Source organism: Entelurus aequoreus, linkage group LG28 (assembly GCF_033978785.1).
Source record: "Entelurus aequoreus isolate RoL-2023_Sb linkage group LG28, RoL_Eaeq_v1.1, whole genome shotgun sequence".
NCBI classification, from domain to species: Eukaryota; Metazoa; Chordata; class Actinopteri; order Syngnathiformes; family Syngnathidae; genus Entelurus; species Entelurus aequoreus.
Genome location: NC_084758.1, coordinates 36,410,130 through 36,428,688, shown reverse-complemented (window position 1 = coordinate 36,428,688; position 18,559 = coordinate 36,410,130). Strand labels below are relative to the sequence as shown.

The 18,559-nt window shown below is 42.3% G+C and overlaps 1 protein-coding gene across 8 annotated transcripts in view; it reads right to left on the bottom strand.

Moving 5' to 3' along the window:
• The window catches only part of rapgef2b (Rap guanine nucleotide exchange factor 2b), a 386,003-nt gene that overhangs the window by 123,880 nt on the left and 243,564 nt on the right, over nucleotides 1–18,559 (bottom strand). For all 8 annotated transcript variants that reach the window (XM_062039897.1, XM_062039899.1, XM_062039900.1 and 5 more), the window contains 2 exons: nucleotides 11,063–11,240; nucleotides 2,448–2,584 (listed from right to left, as the gene is read on the bottom strand). In XM_062039897.1, coding sequence (XP_061895881.1) covers nucleotides 2,448–2,584; nucleotides 11,063–11,240 — 315 coding nt within the window. The remainder of the gene's footprint in view (nucleotides 1–2,447; nucleotides 2,585–11,062; nucleotides 11,241–18,559) is intronic.

The window sequence follows — 18,559 nt, the reverse complement described above, 5'->3', positions numbered from 1 at the left end:
GCAAATGTGAGCAGCCCTTCCTCCTGTGACGTCACGCTACTTTCAACCTGCGACGTCACGCTACTTCCGCTACAGGCAAGGCTTTTTTATCAGCGACCAAAAGTTGCGATCTTTATCGTGGATGTTCTCTACTAAATCCTTTCAGCAAAAATATGGCAATATCGCGAAATGATCAAGTATGACACATAGAATGGATCTGCTATCCTTGTTTGAGTAAAAAAATTCATTTCAGTAGGCCTTTAATGGTCATAGATTTTTAAGACCTTTCAAAATCGTATTTAAAATCTTTAATGAGATTTTAGGAGAATTTTAGACATTTTAAGGCCTTAAATTCAAATTGTTTGATTTAAGACTTTTGAATAATTTTTAAGACCCAGCGGATATCCTGCATATGGAAATGTTAATCTAATTTAAAATAAATCAGAGGTCAGCTAGCTTCATGGGTAGGAATTTCCAGTGTAGGTAGAAATTCCTAAAGGTGAAACTGTGAAGGCAAACCTTTCGGCTGGACTGTAGCCTCAAAACCTGTGAACCCTGACCTCTGTCACGTTTACTGAAGTGTCGCTAGATCAGACCTGGGCAAATCAAGGCCCGGGGGCCACATGTGGCCCGTTAAGCTTTTCAATCTGGCCCGCCGGACATTCCTAAATCATTTTTTTAATGACCTTAACTATACTAAGTCTTTACATGCTTGGAATCTGCACTTTTGCATGATATACTAGTTACTATGGTCATGTAATTAGTTACTATGGTCATCTAATGAGTTACTATGGTCATCTAATGAGTTACTATGGTCATGTAATTAGTTACTATGGTCATCTAATGAGTTACTATGGTCATCTAATGAGTTACTATGGTCATATAATTAGTTACTATGGTCATGTAATTAGTTACTATGGTCATCTAATGAGTTACTATGGTCATCTAACGAGTTACTATGGTCATGTAATTAGTTACTATGGTCATCTAATGAGTTACTATGGTCATATAATTAGTTACTATGGTCATGTAATTAGTTATTATGGTCATCTAATGAGTTACTATGGTCATCTAATTAGTTACCATAGTCATTTAATTAGTTACTATGGTCATATAATTAGTTACTATGGTCATGTAATGAGTTACTATGGTCATCTAGTTAGTAGTATGGTCATCTAATTAGTTACTACGGTAATCTAATGAGTTACTATGGTCATCTAATTAGTTACTATGGTTATGTAATGAGTTACTATGGTCATGTAATGAGTTACTATGGTCATGTAATGAGTTACTACGGTAATCTAATGAGTTACTATGGTCATGTAATGAGTTACTATGGTCATGTAATGAGTTACTATGGTCATCTAATTAGTTACTATGGTCATGTAATGAGTTACTATGGTCATGTAATGAGTTACTATGGTCATCTAATTGGTTACTATGGTCATGTAATGAGTTACTATGGTCATGTAATGAGTTACTATGGTCATGTAATGAGTTACTATGGTCATGTAATGAGTTTCTATGGTCATCTAATTGGTTACTATGGTCATGTAATGAGTTACTATGGTCATGTAATGAGTTACTATGGTCATGTAATGAGTTACTATGGTCATGTAATGAGTTACTATGGTAATGTAAGTGACAGCAGCTCAGAGGAGGTACCAAGCAGTGTGGGTGGGGAGTGTTTCCACAGAGTGTTTCCAGAGTGTGAAATGTGGGTGTCAGGGACAGACGTGGAAGGACATTTTTATAACAAAGTTGTAAAGTTTAGTGATATATCACATATATCACATTGTAGGTGGGGTTTATACCCTTAGCGTTCATATTTAGCTGTGTTTGTTGCATTATATAAATATGTGTATGGAGAGGGTGTGTGACGTTCATATGTTGTCAATATTCAGTGTTTTATCCTTCATAGTTAATATTGTAAATCCCACATTCGTTATTTTCATGTACATTCTGGGTGTCTCATTCACTAAAACAATGTCAAATTTAAAGGTGGTCTGTCATAAAGTGTTTAGCATTCAATCAGACATTATTGTGAGGTTTGTATTAGTCTTCCTAAAAACCAGATAAATGGGCCCCCAGACACATTTTTTCCCCTAAATTTGACCCCCCGAGTGAAAATAATTGGCCATGCCTGCCTGAGAGGCAAAGTTCTCCTCTCCATTGTTGGGCCAAACACTTTCAAATTGTCTTCTTTCAAAGTGGTGTCGCATCTCGGCCACCGAGACTGTAGAGGAGAACAAAAAGGAGGCCTGCTGCCTGCTGCAGTCGCCGGAGGGTTCCAAGGAGGAGGACCGGCGTCGTGTCACGGGACAATCGCCATTCAGGTTTAATAGAGCGGAAAATACATCCAATGGGAGAAGATTCAGTGGTGCGAGAGGTGAGGCCTCCGGAGAGACGCAAACTGAACGCATTTAGAGCAAAGTGTGGCCAAGTGTGTGTAAAAGAAGGAGCATCACCTCCTCGCCATCATTGAGAACAATGGTGCCAGCACGCTCCACCACGGCGAACACCATGACGGCACACAGCTCCCGTCTCACGGACATGGTCATGTTGGCGAAGGCCGGCAGTTGATGCATGAACTCCAGTAGTTGCTCTGTAGGACACAGGAAGTGGGAGGAGGTTAAAGACATGGTCATGTTGGCGAAGGCCGGCAGTTGATGCATGAACTCCAGTAGTTGCTCTGTAGGACACAGGAAGTGGGAGGAGGTTAAAGACATGGTCATGTTGGCGAAGGCCGGCAGTTGATGCATGAACTCCAGTAGTTGCTCTGTAGGACACAGGAAGTGGGAGGAGGTTAAAGAAGGAGAAAGACAACCTAAATAGATGAGTTCTTTGTTCTTGCAGCCACCATCACCACAGCAGCCACCATCACCACAGCAGCCACCATCACCACAGCAGCCACCATCACCACAGCAGCCACCATCACCACAGCAGCCACCATCACCACAGCAGCCATCATCACCACAGCAGCCACCATCACCACAGCAGCCACCATCACCACAGCAGCCACCATCACCACAGCGGGGAGCCAAGACACAAATCATTAAGTGGACAAGATGACTGCCATGGAACACTCAGTGGCAGCAATAACTGCTGACACTTTAACCCTCAGGGAGTTCACACTTGTCTTCTTCTACAGCTTTGCTTCACCTGTCACCCAAAACATACCTGCAGTAGAACCCACTTATGTCCACCACATCAAATAGCTGCAGTAGAACCCACTTATGTCCACCACATCAAATAGCTGCAGTAGAACCCACTTATGTCCACCACATCAAATAGCTGCAGTAGAACCCACTTATGTCCACCACATCAAATAGCTGCAGTAGAACCCACTTATGTCCACCACATCAAATAGCTGCAGTAGAACCCACTTATGTCCACCACATCAAATAGCTGCAGTAGAACCCACTTATGTCCAGCACATCAAATAGCTGCAGTAGAACCCACTTATGTCCACCACATCAAATAGCTGCAGTAGAACCCACTTATGTCCACCACATCAAATAGCTGCAGTAGAACCCACTTATGTCCACCACATCAAATAGCTGCAGTAGAACCCACTTATGTCCAGCACATGAAAAATAGGCATAGTTTGCACTGGGGCTGTCTCGATACCAACATGTTGGTACCGGTACCAACATGTATTTCGATACTTTTCTAAATAAAGGGGACCACAAAAAAATGGCATTATTGGCTTTATTGTAACAAAAAATATTTCAGTACATTAAAAATCAGTTTATCATTAAATGTAACTCAAATATGTCGATAATAGTGTTGTCCTGATACCAATATTTTGGTACCGGTACCAAAATGTATTTCGATACATTTCAGTACTTTTCTTAATAAAGGGGACCACAAAAAAACAGCATTAAATGTTAGTGTACATGAAACATATGTTGATTATTTAGTCCTTCAACATACTAGACAACTTGTCTTTTAGTAGTAAGTAAACAAACAAAGACTCCTAATTAGTCTGCAGTAACATATTGTGTCATTTATACACCTATTATTTTGTACACATTAAGAGGGACAAACTGTAAAAATGGATTATTAATGTACTTGTTCATTTACTGTTAATATCTGCTTATTTTCTGTTTCAACATGTTCTATCTACACTTCTGTTCAAATGTAATAATCACTTCTTCTTCTCTTCTTTGATACTTGACATTAGTTTAGCACAGGGGTCGGCAACCTTTACCACTCAAAGAGCCATTTTGGCAAGTTTCACAAATTAAAGAAGTAATGGGAGCCACAAAAAAAATGTAAAATGAAAAACACCGCATACAAAGCTTAAATGCTTTGTGCTATGTTAACCAGGGGTCTCCGACACACGCACCGGCACGCACTTTAATGTGGAAATTTGATGTTAGTGCAGCCCGCGAGTTTTGAATGAATGGCGCTTGATAGCGTCATACTTGCCAACCCTCTCATTTTTCCCGGGAGACTCCCGAATATCAGAGCGTGATGACACTGCATTTGGCGCCCTCTCCAGTCTGCCCTAACAGTGTACCTGCTCGACCACACGTAGAATGCAATTTCAGCTTGCTCACGTAAGTGACAGCAAGGCGTACTAACTCAGCAGCCACACATCTTACACTGACGGTGCCAATACCCAGAATCCCATGCAGCACTAACTCTTCCGCTCAACCAACGCACGGAGAGGGGGGGGGTTGATGTGTGGGGGGATTTGGTGGTAGCGGGGGTGTATAATGTAGACCGGAAGAGTTAGGGCTGCATGGGATTCTGGGTAATGGTTGTGTTGTGTTTATGTTGTGTTACGGTGGGATGTTCTCCAGAAATGTGTTTTTCATTCTTTTTTGGTGTGGGTTCACAGTGTGGCGCATATTTGTAACGTAACAATGTTAAAGTTGTTTGATACGGCTACCATCAGTGTAAGCTGTGTGGCTGATGAGTAAGTATGCTTTGCTGTCTCCTGTGTGTGCAAGTAATAACAACATGCAACATGTGGCTGGACTGGCACGCTGTATGTAAATGCTATAGAGGACAATTACTGCAGTGCAATTAGAGCACGCCCTTTATTTAGTAATTAGAGTGTAAATACGATTATTGTTTCCCTGGGAGTAATCTATGAGAGACACTGAGATCCATAAATCTCCTGGGAAAATCGGGGGTGTCGGCATGTATGTAGCTGAGCCGCATCAGAGTGGTCAAGGAGCCGTATGCGGCTCCGGAGCCGCAGGTTGCCGACCCCTGGTTTAGGATGATACCACACATGGATGTGATACCAAGTAGTTACAGGATCATACATTGGTCATATTCAAAGTCCTCATGTGTCCAGGGACATATTTACTGACTTTATAAACATAATATACATTAAAAAAAGGGAAAAAAGATTTTATGATGAAAAAAAATATTGATGTAATCACAGTAGTATCGACTAGATACACTATTGTACTTGGTATCATTACAGTGGATGTCAGGTGTAGATCCACCCATGGTGTTTGTTTACATTGTGACGGTGGTGAGCTATTGTATCCTCCTACGGTGTGTAGTGAAGCATGTTTAGCCATTCCTCGTCCTCCAGTGATAATGTTACTTGTAAGAAACTTACTTTGTCGCCATGGAGACCAGGATTAGTGATTTAGAAGTAGCTAAAACACTGTGGATGGATGTTAGCTGCTAGCTAGCTAGCCATGTGTTAAAGCAGCTCTTCCTGAGGGTGTTTCAGTGTTAGAACTTCACCTTTATCTTGACTTTTTACACCAAAATGTGTCAGTTCTCAATTTTCTGTCTACACACTGTGTCTGCTTGTAAGTACTCTGTGTGTGTGCAAGTACTCTGTGTGTGTGCACTGCCGAACATGCTCATCTGCTCGTAAAACCAGCAATGTCACAAAGTGACGCCGGTGCGTCGTCATGCCTGTAAAAAATAAATAAATGGTGCACCGGTACTTTTCAAACAGAGTATAGTACTGTTTTGATGTATTAGTACCATGATACTATACTAGTACTATACTGTACTATATACTATACTAGTACTATACTGTACTATATACTATACTAGTAATATACTGTAATATATACTATACTAGTACTATATTGCACTATATACTATACTAGTACTATATTACACTATATACTATACTAGTACTATACTGTACTGTATACTATACTAGTACTATATTGCACTATATACTATACTAGTATTATATTGTACTATATAATATACTAGTTCTATACTGTACTATATACTATACTAGTACTATAATGTACTATATACTATACTAGTACTATAGTGTACTATATACTATACTAGTACTATAGTGTACTATATACTATACTAGTACTATATTGTACAACACTAGTTGTGTTGGCTAGTAGAGGTGAAGCAGAGGATGTGCATCATGTGGCAAAAGTGACCTAGAAAGCCTGCAGGGGTGGAGGAGGAGGAGGTGGAGGCACTGCGGGGGAAATGAACCACAGAGTAGGAAGAAGGAAGAGGTGGATGAGGGCACTCGCTCTTTTCTGAGGCTACAGCCAACGCATCCTCCTCCTCCTCCTCCTCCTCCTCCTCGCATCAACATTTACACTTCAGCCTCTTGAAAGCTAGCTATGATGTCATAGCTTTGATGGCATGACTGCAGGAAGGAATACAATGTGGGCGTGGCTTAACAGCACGTCAGTCGTAAACGCAAATAATGAACACACCCATTCAAATCCCTAAAACTGCTATTTTTGATACTCACGTTGATTGAACCCATTTTAAAAGCAGTTGTACACACAAATAAATAATTAGAGGACTACAATTGTGTACACTTACACAACATCACGTCTTGTTAAAGCATCTTTCTGCGGGACAATATTGACACAATTGACTTGTGAGACAGCGCCCTCTGCTGGATGCATAACAACTCCTGCAAATAGTGCCACCCAACCACTTTCTATTGAACTTTTCATGAAGACAAGTATTTAGAAATGAAGGCAGAGAAAATAAATGTCCTCAAATGCCACAGCGTGAAGAAAAACTGTAAATGTATCCAAGTGTTCCTTGTCATATCAGGCGGTGGTACATCATCATCATCATCATCATCATCATCATCATCATCGGCAGTCACTCGTAGTCCAGTATGACTGTCCTCAGAATGGATGGATTCCCATTCGGGAGGACGCCTGCGCGTGACGTCTTTTAGCGTGGGGAGACTGATGCACATGCTAACTCTTTGTTCGAGCGAGCTACATGCTAACTCTTTGTTCAAGCGAGCTACATGCTAACTCTTTGTTCGAGCGAGCTACATGCTAACTCTTTGTTCAAGCGAGCTACATGCTAACTCTTTGTTCAAGCGAGCTACATGCTAACTCTTTGTTCGAGCGAGCTACATGCTAACTCTTTGTTCGAGCGAGCCCCATGCTAACTCTTTGTTTGAGCGAGCTCCATGCTAACTCTTTGTTCGAGCGAGCTACATGCTAACTCTTTGTTCGAGCGAGCTACATGCTAACTCTTTGTTCAAGCGAGCTGCATGCTAACTCTTTGTTCGAGCGAGCTCCATGCTAACCCTTTGTTCGAGCGAGCTCCATGCTAACCCTTTGTTCGAGCGAGCTACATGCTAACTATTTGTTCAAGCGAGCTCCATGCTAACTCTTTGTTCAAGCGAGCTACATGCTAACTCTTTGTTCGAGCGAGCTACATGCTAACTCTTTGTTCGAGCGAGCTGCATGCTAACTCTTTGTTCGAGCGAGCTCCATGCTAACCCTTTGTTCGAGCGAGCTACATGCTAACTCTTTGTTCAAGCGAGCTACATGCTAACTCTTTGTTCGAGCGAGCTACATGCTAACTCTTTGTTCGAGCAAGCCCCATGCTAACTCTTTGTTCGAGCGAGCTACATGCTAACTCTATGTTCAAGCAAGCTCCATGCTAACTCTTTGTTCGAGCGAGCTACATGCTAACTCTTTGTTCGAGCGAGCTACATGCTAACTCTTTGTTCGAGCGAGCTACATGCTAACTCTTTGTTCGAGCGAGCTACATGCTCATTTTCACTGGATCTAAGCCCAGGACGTCGTTGTGACTTGTGCAGCCCTTTGAGACACTTGTGATTAGGGGCTATATCAGGGGTGGGCAATTAATTTTTACCGGGGGCCGCATGAGCAACCCGAGCACTGCTGGAGGGCCACACTGACAATATTTCAATTAAATTTTGCTCAAATTATTTTTGATATACCGTAAGATAGATAATAATAATAATAATATTTTCATTTAACCTAACTTATCTTTATACAAAAGCAGATGGCTTTTGATGGTTTTATTTTTAACACTTTCTTACACAACACTTCCTGATGTATATTACAATACAAAAATTTCAATTTCTGTCACTTTATCCTGCATCCTCTTTGTTGTAAAACCTTTATTTAACCAGATAAGAAAACGTTGTGAACGTAGCACGCCTGTAAGGTGATTGGCGAAGAAGGAGGAAGCGTTGCTGTTGCGGAAATGAGGAGTGAGGATTGGTTTTCCTTTTGGAAAGAACGAGATAAGTTGAGCTGTGTTAGTATAGCTTGCTCAATAAAAGTTTAAAAAGTGCATCAGACTTGGTGTGCACTTCTTCTGGACGCTACAATTGATGTCAGAAGTGGGATGAAATGCCTCCCAGTTCGCCTTGCCATCAAACCTGGGAGTCTTCATTGAGGGCGGAATTCTTCCATGCCAAACAGCGTGGCTGCACCTGTAAACGCGCTCTCTCTCTCTCTCTCTCTCTCTCTCTCTGTCTCTTTGCGACGAGCTCCTCACGTGGCACGTACCTCCCGATGACGTAGCACACAAACAGTGCAGTATGCGCAAAGTTTTACTTCTGCCACCAATTGTAGCGTCCAGAAGAAGTGCACATCAAGTCTGACGCTCTTTTTAAACTTTTATTGAGCAAGCTATACTAACACAGCTCAACATATCTCGTTCCTTCCACACGCACGTCTCCTCACTCCTCATTTACGCAACTCAAGAAGACAACATCTACTTCAGCAGGTCGTTACACTATATTCTTTAAACACAGCAACGTGTGTACCACAAATAAGCACACAGCTTTACCTTTACTTGTCTTGTTGAAAACACGCCATTCGTCATCAACTTTTCTCTTTTTAGCGGGCATCACTTGTCGCTGTGCGCCTTACCTCACAGGACATACGCACATATAACACTTTTCAAAATAAAAGCAGCACAGTTGTATTGCACGCACGACAAAGATGTTTTTTTAAATTTATTTTGTAATTTGAGATTGCCGCTGCGCGCACGAGCATACGTCCACACGGAAGTAATACAAATAACGCTTTTCAAAACAAAAGCAGCACCGTTGTATTGCACACTCGAAATAGATGCTTTTTAAAATTTATTTTGTAATTTATAATTGGCCTCACGCGGGCCGGACAGGGACGTACAAAGGGCCGGATGCGGCCCGCGGGCCGCACAATGCCCAGGTCTGGGCTATATGAATAAACTTTGACTGATTGATTGATTGCTGGATATGCCACATACATTCAGCTGATTAGCTATAACAATATTACATCACAATTCCAATCCCTCCAAATGTGGTATTGAAAAAGACAACTAATGAGCAAAGAGCTGATGTGTGGTAAGTACAACACTTACAGTCTAAACACTTTGTAGGGCTCAACAAAAGACACATTCAATTTAAAGGCAAAGACTACTTCCTGCCACACCTGGACAAAGTGAACTGTACAGTATAACAATGCACATGCACTCATTATCAGGTCATTGTTACATTTTGAATAAAACATATATCATTTAGATGTATTAGCACATAAACCCAACATTGGTACTGACTGAGGTACTGGTGATTGGTACCGCATGGGTTCAAGTGCGAAAGGAACCCATCCTAAATTGTATCCCACCAACAGCAACCATCACTTTTGCTTTTGCAGCATTGCTGTGACAGAATGATGGGCAGTCATCACGTGATGCTGGTGACTTGTTTAGCTGCGAGGATGGTGACTTGTTTAGCTGCGAGGATGGTGACTTGTTTAGCTGCGAGGATGGTGACTTGTTTAGCTGCGAGAAGAAATACAACCAAAAAGGGGGAAAAGAAATCCCACCAATCCAACTGATTTGATGATTTAAGCAAAATATACGTGAAAGTACCGTATTTCCCTGACCATAAGGCGCACGGGTTATAAGGAAGGCGCACTGCCGATGAATGGTCTCTTTTTTCATCTTTTTTCATATATAAGGTGCACCACATTAAAGGAGTCATATTATTATTATTAGTATTATTATTATCTAAGTGTAAAAGACTTCCTTGTGGTCTACATAACATGTAATGCTGCTTCTTTGCTCAAAATGTTGCATAGATGATGTTTTACTCATCATCTTCAACTCACTTTCTGACAGTCTCTTCAGGATGCACTGTTTTGTGGGCGCTCTTATTTACGTGCCTCCACTTGGACAGCGTCATCTTTGTTGTAGCGGTGTAGCGTGCAAGGACGGGAGTGGAAGAAGTGTCAAGAGATGGCGCTAACTGTTTTAATAACGTTCACACTTTACTTCAATCAATAACGGAGCAGCATCTCCTCATCCGTGGCTCACTAGTGCAACAACAACACCCGAAATGTGTCTGACCGGAACTCTCTAATAACTAAAGTTCCTTGGGTGAATAATGTAAACTCACTACACCGGTATGTTTTAGTGCTTTCATGGTGAGTTCACTGACAGATATAAGTAAGAACTTGACACTACTTTATATTAGAAATGGCAACAGTGGAGGATGAATGTCACATAACAAGAAGATAGAGAAAAAGAAGAAGATTATCAACTACGGTGTCGGCACGGACTACAAAGACGGACACGCGCAAATGTTCAGGACATATGCAGATCCCAAATACAGATCAGCAGGTACCAGAAGGTAAGAAAAGTTACTTTTGCATAATATTGTGAAACAAAACAGCAGATAATATGTCTTACCTTATACACACAGCATAATAATACTCCTATGTTGAAGCACAGTACAATCCATCAAGTGGTGTGGCTTCATAGCTTACCAAAGTCCTACTAAAACATTTTGATAGTCTGGACAATACGGTACACAAAGAGTCAAGCGGGGTCTCACCTATGTCGTCGTCTGTCCTGTCCATGGGGTCTTTCTCCAGGCAGTCCCGCACGATATCCCGACTCATGAGCGGGTCCGACGCTCGCTCGATGTCCTCCTCATCGTCGTCCTCCTCGGAGTCGACGGCCGTCTCCGGCAGGCCGCTCAGGTCCATGTCGCCAGCCTCGTTCTCTGTGGCCTGCAAATCACAGCTAGTTAGTGGTCTGATTGCCACGTGGCCGCCGCGTCACCTCAGTCAAGAAAGTCGGTCACAACACAAGCGGTGACTAATAGTTTGTGGACAAAATGGCTGCTAGCATGTGCAGAAACCAGCTAACTAACTCCCAACTTCAATGATGCAGTACCATCTTCTTCTTGCCTTCTATGCCTTCAGCAAGCAGTACCAGCCCGTTCTTTGAAAGCTTTACCACGTCTGGCAACGAGAAGGAAGGCAAGCCCGGGAAGGGCAGCAGAGTAATGCACTTACTCGTGCTTGAGCGCCCTCAAAATCCTCAAAGCAGATATTTGGGAGTGGACGTCATTCATGTTGATGTTGATGCACGTCATGACATGACAGCCTTTATGACATCAAGCAAAGCAGCATCTTCCAGCAGCAACCTCACCAGGACATGAGCTGCAAAGCAGCATCTTCCAGCAGCAACCTCACCAGGACATGAGCTGCATTCCTGGAACAAACGCTGGTCTTGGCAAAACGTCCAACCACAGATGCATGTTGTCAGCGTTCAGCACTCGCTAGGAGTTGTGATGCCCTCAAAGTGACAACCATCTCTCCTCAAAGGCCATGTGTGAGTGTGTGAGTGTGCGAGTGTGTGAGTGTGTGAGTGTGCGAGTGTGAGCTCATTATTGATTGACGCCAGTGTCAGCGAGGACATTTGGTGGGCGGGGCCCTTCATGAGAAGTCCGCGCAGCAAAGCGGGAGTCAAAATGGGATAAAAATCATCTGTGTGCACAAAAAGAGGAGCTAAAGGTGAGCTGAGAGGGGAGACACGGTCAACGCTCAGTCACTTCCAGCAGATGTGTATTTCAACAAAGCGCATGAAAACTCCATAAAGGTAGAGCCGGCATGAAGAGTCAGGTGCTTTGAATATTTCATCAGGGCTATTCTTGGATCAATGCTTTCAAAGGCCTTGTGTAGGACCAGCTCATGATTTATTCACACGCTGGGGCGGCAGTGTGGAGCTCTTCCAGGCTCAGGCCAACAACACTAACACAAGGATCAGTAATTAAACACAAGGATCAGTAATTAAGCATCTGGCTCTTCTCCTACCCCCAAAAAGGAGTCAGCAGTTCCTAACGAGACAGGAAGGAAGCACGTCAGGAGGTGGTATGACGTCATGACTACTCCAATATTGCCTGCTTCAAAAGCACGTGTCTGCACAGCTTTTGTGACAAATATTCCAAAGCAAAATACAAAGTGCTGGGTTGGATGTGGAGGTTATGTTTAGCATCTGCTATTTATACAAGCTTGGATTTCACCAAGTGCTTACAAAAGTGTGCCTTCCACACAAAAGGAGAGAGCAGAGCAGTTCCAATTAGATTATGGCCAAAATATTCATCCCCATCATTTGGAAATGACAATTATTCATGATATTAGGTACAACATAGTGTTGTACCTAATATCATGAATAATTATATTCATGATATTAGGTACAACATAGTGTTGTACCTAATATCATGAATAATTATATTCATGATATTAGGGTATTATATATATATATATATATATATATATATATATATATATATATATATATATATATATATATATATGTATATATATATATATATAATTTTTTTTACTCTCTATGTCAGGGGTGCTCACACTTTTTCTGCAGGCGAGCTACTTTTCAATTGATCAAGTCGCAGGGATCTACCTCATTCATATATCATTTATATTTACTTATTTATGAAATATATGTTTTTGTTAACAAGTTAAAGGTGTTTAATGATAATGCAAGCATGTTTAACACATATAGTTAATATTGTTAATAAATTAAAGGTGTTTAATGATAATACAAGCATGTTTAACACATATAGTTAATATTGTTAATAAATTAAAGGTGTTTAATGATAATACAAGAATGTTTAATACATATAGTTAATATTGTTAACAAGTTAAAGGTGTTTAAAGATAATGCAAGCATGTTTAACACATATAGTTAATATTGTTAATACATTAAAGGTGTTTAATGATAATACAAGAATGTTTAATACATATAGTTAATATTGTTAACAAGTTAAAGGTGTTTAAAGATAATGCAAGCATGTTTAACACATATAGTTAATATTGTTAATAAATTAAAGGTGTTTAATGATAATACAAGAATGTTTAATACATATAGTTAATATTGTTAACAAGTTAAAGGTGTTTAAAGATAATGCAAGCATGTTTAACACATATAGTTAATATTGTTAATAAATTAAAGGTGTTTAATGATAATACAAGAATGTTTAATACATTAAAGATAATGCAAGCATGTTTAACATATAGATTCCTTTCTTTCATGAAGACAAGAATATAAGTTGGTGTATTACCTGATTGTGATGACTTGCATTGATAGGAATCAGACAGTAGTGATGATAACCTCCACATTTTCCAATGGAGGACAACAAAAGTCCTCCTTCCTGTCCAACACCACATGAAAGTGGTAGCTTTTTGCCATCTTATTTGTCCTGCTTCCGTACTCCTTTTTATACACTTTACAAGAAATACATTGGCGGCAAACTACGTAGCTTGCTAGCTTGTGCGCGCCAGCTTTCTGAGACTCTTATTTTGTTAGCGCAGGCAGGATGGAGCAGCGCTTTTATTGTGCAACTGTGCAGTCGCTCTTTGGAGTTTTGACGACAGGTACGGCGCCAGAGTCTGTTGAAATAAAAAGTGTTTCTCGCCTTCCTGTCGGTCATTTGTTCTTAATAATGAGCTGGCAGCAGCCAGCGTCATCTCACAAGACCCTCCCGCTGTGAATGTCAATCAAGTGACGTCATAGTGAAGATTTATGATCGCTCATTTTTAGGACTATTTTTTTCATGCCTGGCTGGGGATCGACTGACACACCCTCTGCGGTCCACCGGTAGATCGCGATCGACGTAATGAGCACCCCTGCTCTATGTAAAAACAAGTACAATATTTTAATTCATAGGCAAATTCCTTAATTATTTACTGCTACAAGCGGCCCTCTAATGGCAGCCATAGTTCTAGAAATGAGGAGCTGACCATGTTACATAGTTCTAGAAATGAGGAGCTGACCATGTTACATATTTCTAGAAATGAGGAGCTGACCATGTTACATAGTTCTAGAAATGAGGAGCTGACCATGTTACATAGTTCTAGAAATGAGGAGCTGACCATGTTACATAGTTCTAGAAATGAGGAGCTGACCATGCTTCCATAGTTCTAGAAATGAGGAGCTGACCATGTTACATAGTTCTAGAAATGAGGAGCTGACCATGTTACATAGTTCTAGAAATGAGGAGCTGACCATGTTACATAGTTCTAGAAATGAGGAGCTGACCATGTTACATAGTTCTAGAAATGAGGAGCTGACCATGTTACATAGTTCTAGAAATGAGGAGCTGACCATGTTACATAGTTCTAGAAATGAGGAGCTGACCATGTTACATAGTTCTAGAAATGAGGAGCTGACCATGTTACATAGTTCTAGAAATCAACTACAATACAAAACTGATGTAAGGAAATCCCACTAAAGAAACAGACAGACAGACAGACAGACAGACAGACAGACAGACAGACAGACAGACAGACAGACAGACACATGAAACTGCTACAGGAAAATACCAAAAAAAGAGAAAAAGCCCCCAAAATAGGAGCGCAAGACAAGAAGTAAAACAGTACACACAGGAAAACAGCCAAAGTCCAAATAAGTCAGGGTGTGATGTGCCAGGTGGTGACAGTACACCTACTTTGAGACAAGAGCTATAGTGATGCATGCTTGTTATGCTTTAAAGTCATACCCAACAACCACTTTTTACTGTCAAATGAGTTTAGTTTTTTAATGATGTCTGCTGGTGGTGTGTCTCCGCATTTCTGCTGGTGGTGTGTCTCCGCATTTCTGCTGGTGGTGTGTCTCCGCATTTTTGCGGGTGGTGTGCCTTTGCATTTCTGCTGGTGGTGTGTCTCCGCATTTTTGCGGGTGGTGTGCCTTTGCATTTCTGCTGGTGGTGTGCCTCCGCATTTTGTCAACGCAAAAAATGTGCCTTTCTGCTGGTGGTGTGTCTCCGCATTTTTGCTGGTGGTGTGCCTCCGCATTTCTGCTGGTGGTGTGCCTCCGCATTTCTGCTGGCGGTGTGCCTCCGCATTTTATCAACGCAAAAAATGTGCCTTTCTGCTGGTGGTGTGTCTCCGCATTTTTGCTGGTGGTGTGCCTCCGCATTTTATCAACGCAAAAAATGTGCCTTTCTGCTGGTGGTGTGTCTCCGCATTTCTGCTGGTGGTGTGTCTCCGCATTTCTGCTGGTGGTGTGCCTCCGCATTTTTGCTGGTGGTGTGCCTCCGCATTTTGTCAACGCAAAAAATGTGCCTTTCTGCTGGTGGTGTGTCTCCGCATTTTTGCTGGTGGTGTGCCTCCGCATTTTATCAACGCAAAAAATGTGCCTTGGCTCAGAAGGTTGAAAAACACTGAAATAGACAATGTCTCATTTGTGGTGACATCCATCTAAATGAGGGAGCTCCCAAAAAGGAGGCATTCTTCACATGGACTGTGTGTCGCTTTTAAAAGTGCTCCCCCTCTGGTCAACATATGAAATAACAAGTGTGTGTAAACATTTGAAGTGCTCCCCCTCTGGTCAACATATGAAATAACAAGTGTGTGTAAACATTTAAAGTGCTCCCCCTCTGGTCAACATATGAAATAACAAGTGTGTGTAAACATTTAAAGTGCTCCCCCTCTGGTCAACATATGAAATAACAAGTGTGTGTAAACATTTAAAGTGCTCCCCCTCTGGTCAACATATGTAATAATAAGTGTGTGTAAACATTTGAAGTGCTCCCCCTCTGGCCAACATATGAAATAACAAGTGTGTGTAAACATTTGAAGTGCTCCCCCTCTGGTTAACATATGTAATAACAAGTGTGTGTAAGAAATTGAAATGCGCCCCCTTTGGCCAAAATTAATCAAACAAATACAATAAATATGTATACAGAGACATACTGTAATAACTTGAAGTAAATGATGACAATTAAAAAATTATTATAAACAAAAAAAAATACAAATAAACTAAAATGACTAAAAATGTTTTCATATATGCATAGTTTGTGTATATTATTAATGTTGTAAATACAAATGTTTATATATCTAGAAAGGCTGGTCCGAAAGAGGGAGGCATTTTTCTCAGGTCTCAAATACAAGAATGTGTGTGTGTGTGTGTGTGTGTGTGTGTGTGTGTGTGTGTGTGTGTGGGTGTGTGTGTGTGCGTGTGTGTGTGTGTGTGTGTGTGTGTGCGTGTGTGTGTGTGTGTGCGCTTGTTGACTTTCAGACAGGCGCTCCACAGCGGCTGCCTGATGGCTTTAAGAGCACGGCCGCACACGACACGGTGGTCCCAGGAAAGCACGTCAACACAGGACACAAACACACACACACACACACACACACACACACACACACACACACACACACACACACACACACACACACACACACACACACACACACACACACACACACACACACAGGGTGTGTTATGAGCGAAGAACTCCAAAATAGACACACAGTAAGTGGTGGTGTGGGCGTTAGTTGTGGTGTAGGCGCATTGTTCACCGTCACAAGATGTGCTCTTTTAAGCACTCCTTTTGTTACCTTCTGCTCTGATATTCTTCTACTGATGCAAGGCTGATATTTACCTGCCACACCCGTGATGCCACACCCGACATTTACTGATATTCTTCTACTGATGCAAGGCTGATATTTACCTGCCACACCCGTGATGCCACACCCAACATTTACTGATATTCTTCTACTGATGCAAGTCTGATATTTAGCTGCCACACCCATGATGCCACACCCGACATTTACTGATATTCTTCTACTGATGCAAGGCTGATATTTAGCTGCCACACCCATGATGCCACACCCGACATTTACTGATATTCTTCTACTGATGCAAGGCTGATATTTACCTGCCACACCCGTGATGCCACACCCGACATTTACTGATATTCTTCTACTGATGCAAGGCTGATATTTACCTGCCACACCCGTGATGCCACACCCGACATTTACTGATATTCTTCTACTGATGCAAGGCTGATATTTACCTGCCACACCCATGATGCCACACCCGACATTTACTGATATTCTTCTACTGATGCAAGGCTGATATTTACCTGCCACACCCGTGATGCCACACCTGACATTTACTGATATTCTTCTACTGATGCAAGGCTGATATTTACCTGCCACACCCGTGATGCCACACCCGACATTTACTAATATTCTTCTACTGATGCAAGGGTGATATTTAGCTGCCACATCCGTGATGCCACACCCGACATTTACTATACTCGCCTTCCCAAGCCAGCTAAAAACAGAGGCCTTGGAAATGTCACATGACAACGGTTGAGGGGGGATGTGGCGTCCCGTGCCTCACCTGGTAAATATCTGACAGGATGTGGCGTCCCGTGCCTCACCTGGTAAATATCTGACAGGATGTGGCGTCCCGTGCCTCACCTGGTAAATATCTGACAGGATGTGGCGTCCTGTGCCTCACCTGGTAAATATCTGACAGGATGTGGCGTCCTGTGCCTCACCTGGTAAATATCTGACAGGATGTGGCGTCCCGTGCCTCACCTGGTAAATATCTGACAGGATGTGGCGTCCCGTGCCTCACCTGGTAAATATCTGACAGGATGTGGCGTCCCGTGCCTCACCTGGTAAATATCTGACAGGATGTGGCGTCCTGTGCCTCACCTGGTAAATATCTGACAGGATGTGGCGTCCCGTGCCTCACCTGGTAAATATCTGACAGGATGTGGCGTCCTGTGCCTCACCTGGTAAATATCTGACAGGATGTGGCGTCCCGTGCCTCACCTGGTAAATATCTGACAGGATGTGGCGTCCCGTGCCTCACCTGGTAAATATCTGACAGGATGTGGCGTCCCGTGCCTCACCTGGTAAATATCTGACAGGATGTGGCGTCCTGTGCCTCACCTGGTAAATATCTGACAGGATGTGGCGTCCCGTGCCTCACCTGGTAAATATCTGACAGGATGTGGCGTCCCGTGCCTCACCTGGTAAATATCTGACAGGATGTGGCGTCCCGTGCCTCACCTGGTAAATATCTGACAGGATGTGGCGTCCTGTGCCTCACCTGGTAAATATCTGACAGGATGTGGCGTCCCGTGCCTCACCTGGTAAATATCTGACAGGATGTGGCGTCCCGTGCCTCACCTGGTAAATATCTGACAGGATGTGGCGTCCTGTGCCTCACCTGGTAAATATCTCACAGGATGTGGCGTCCCGTGCCTCACCTGGTAAATATCTGA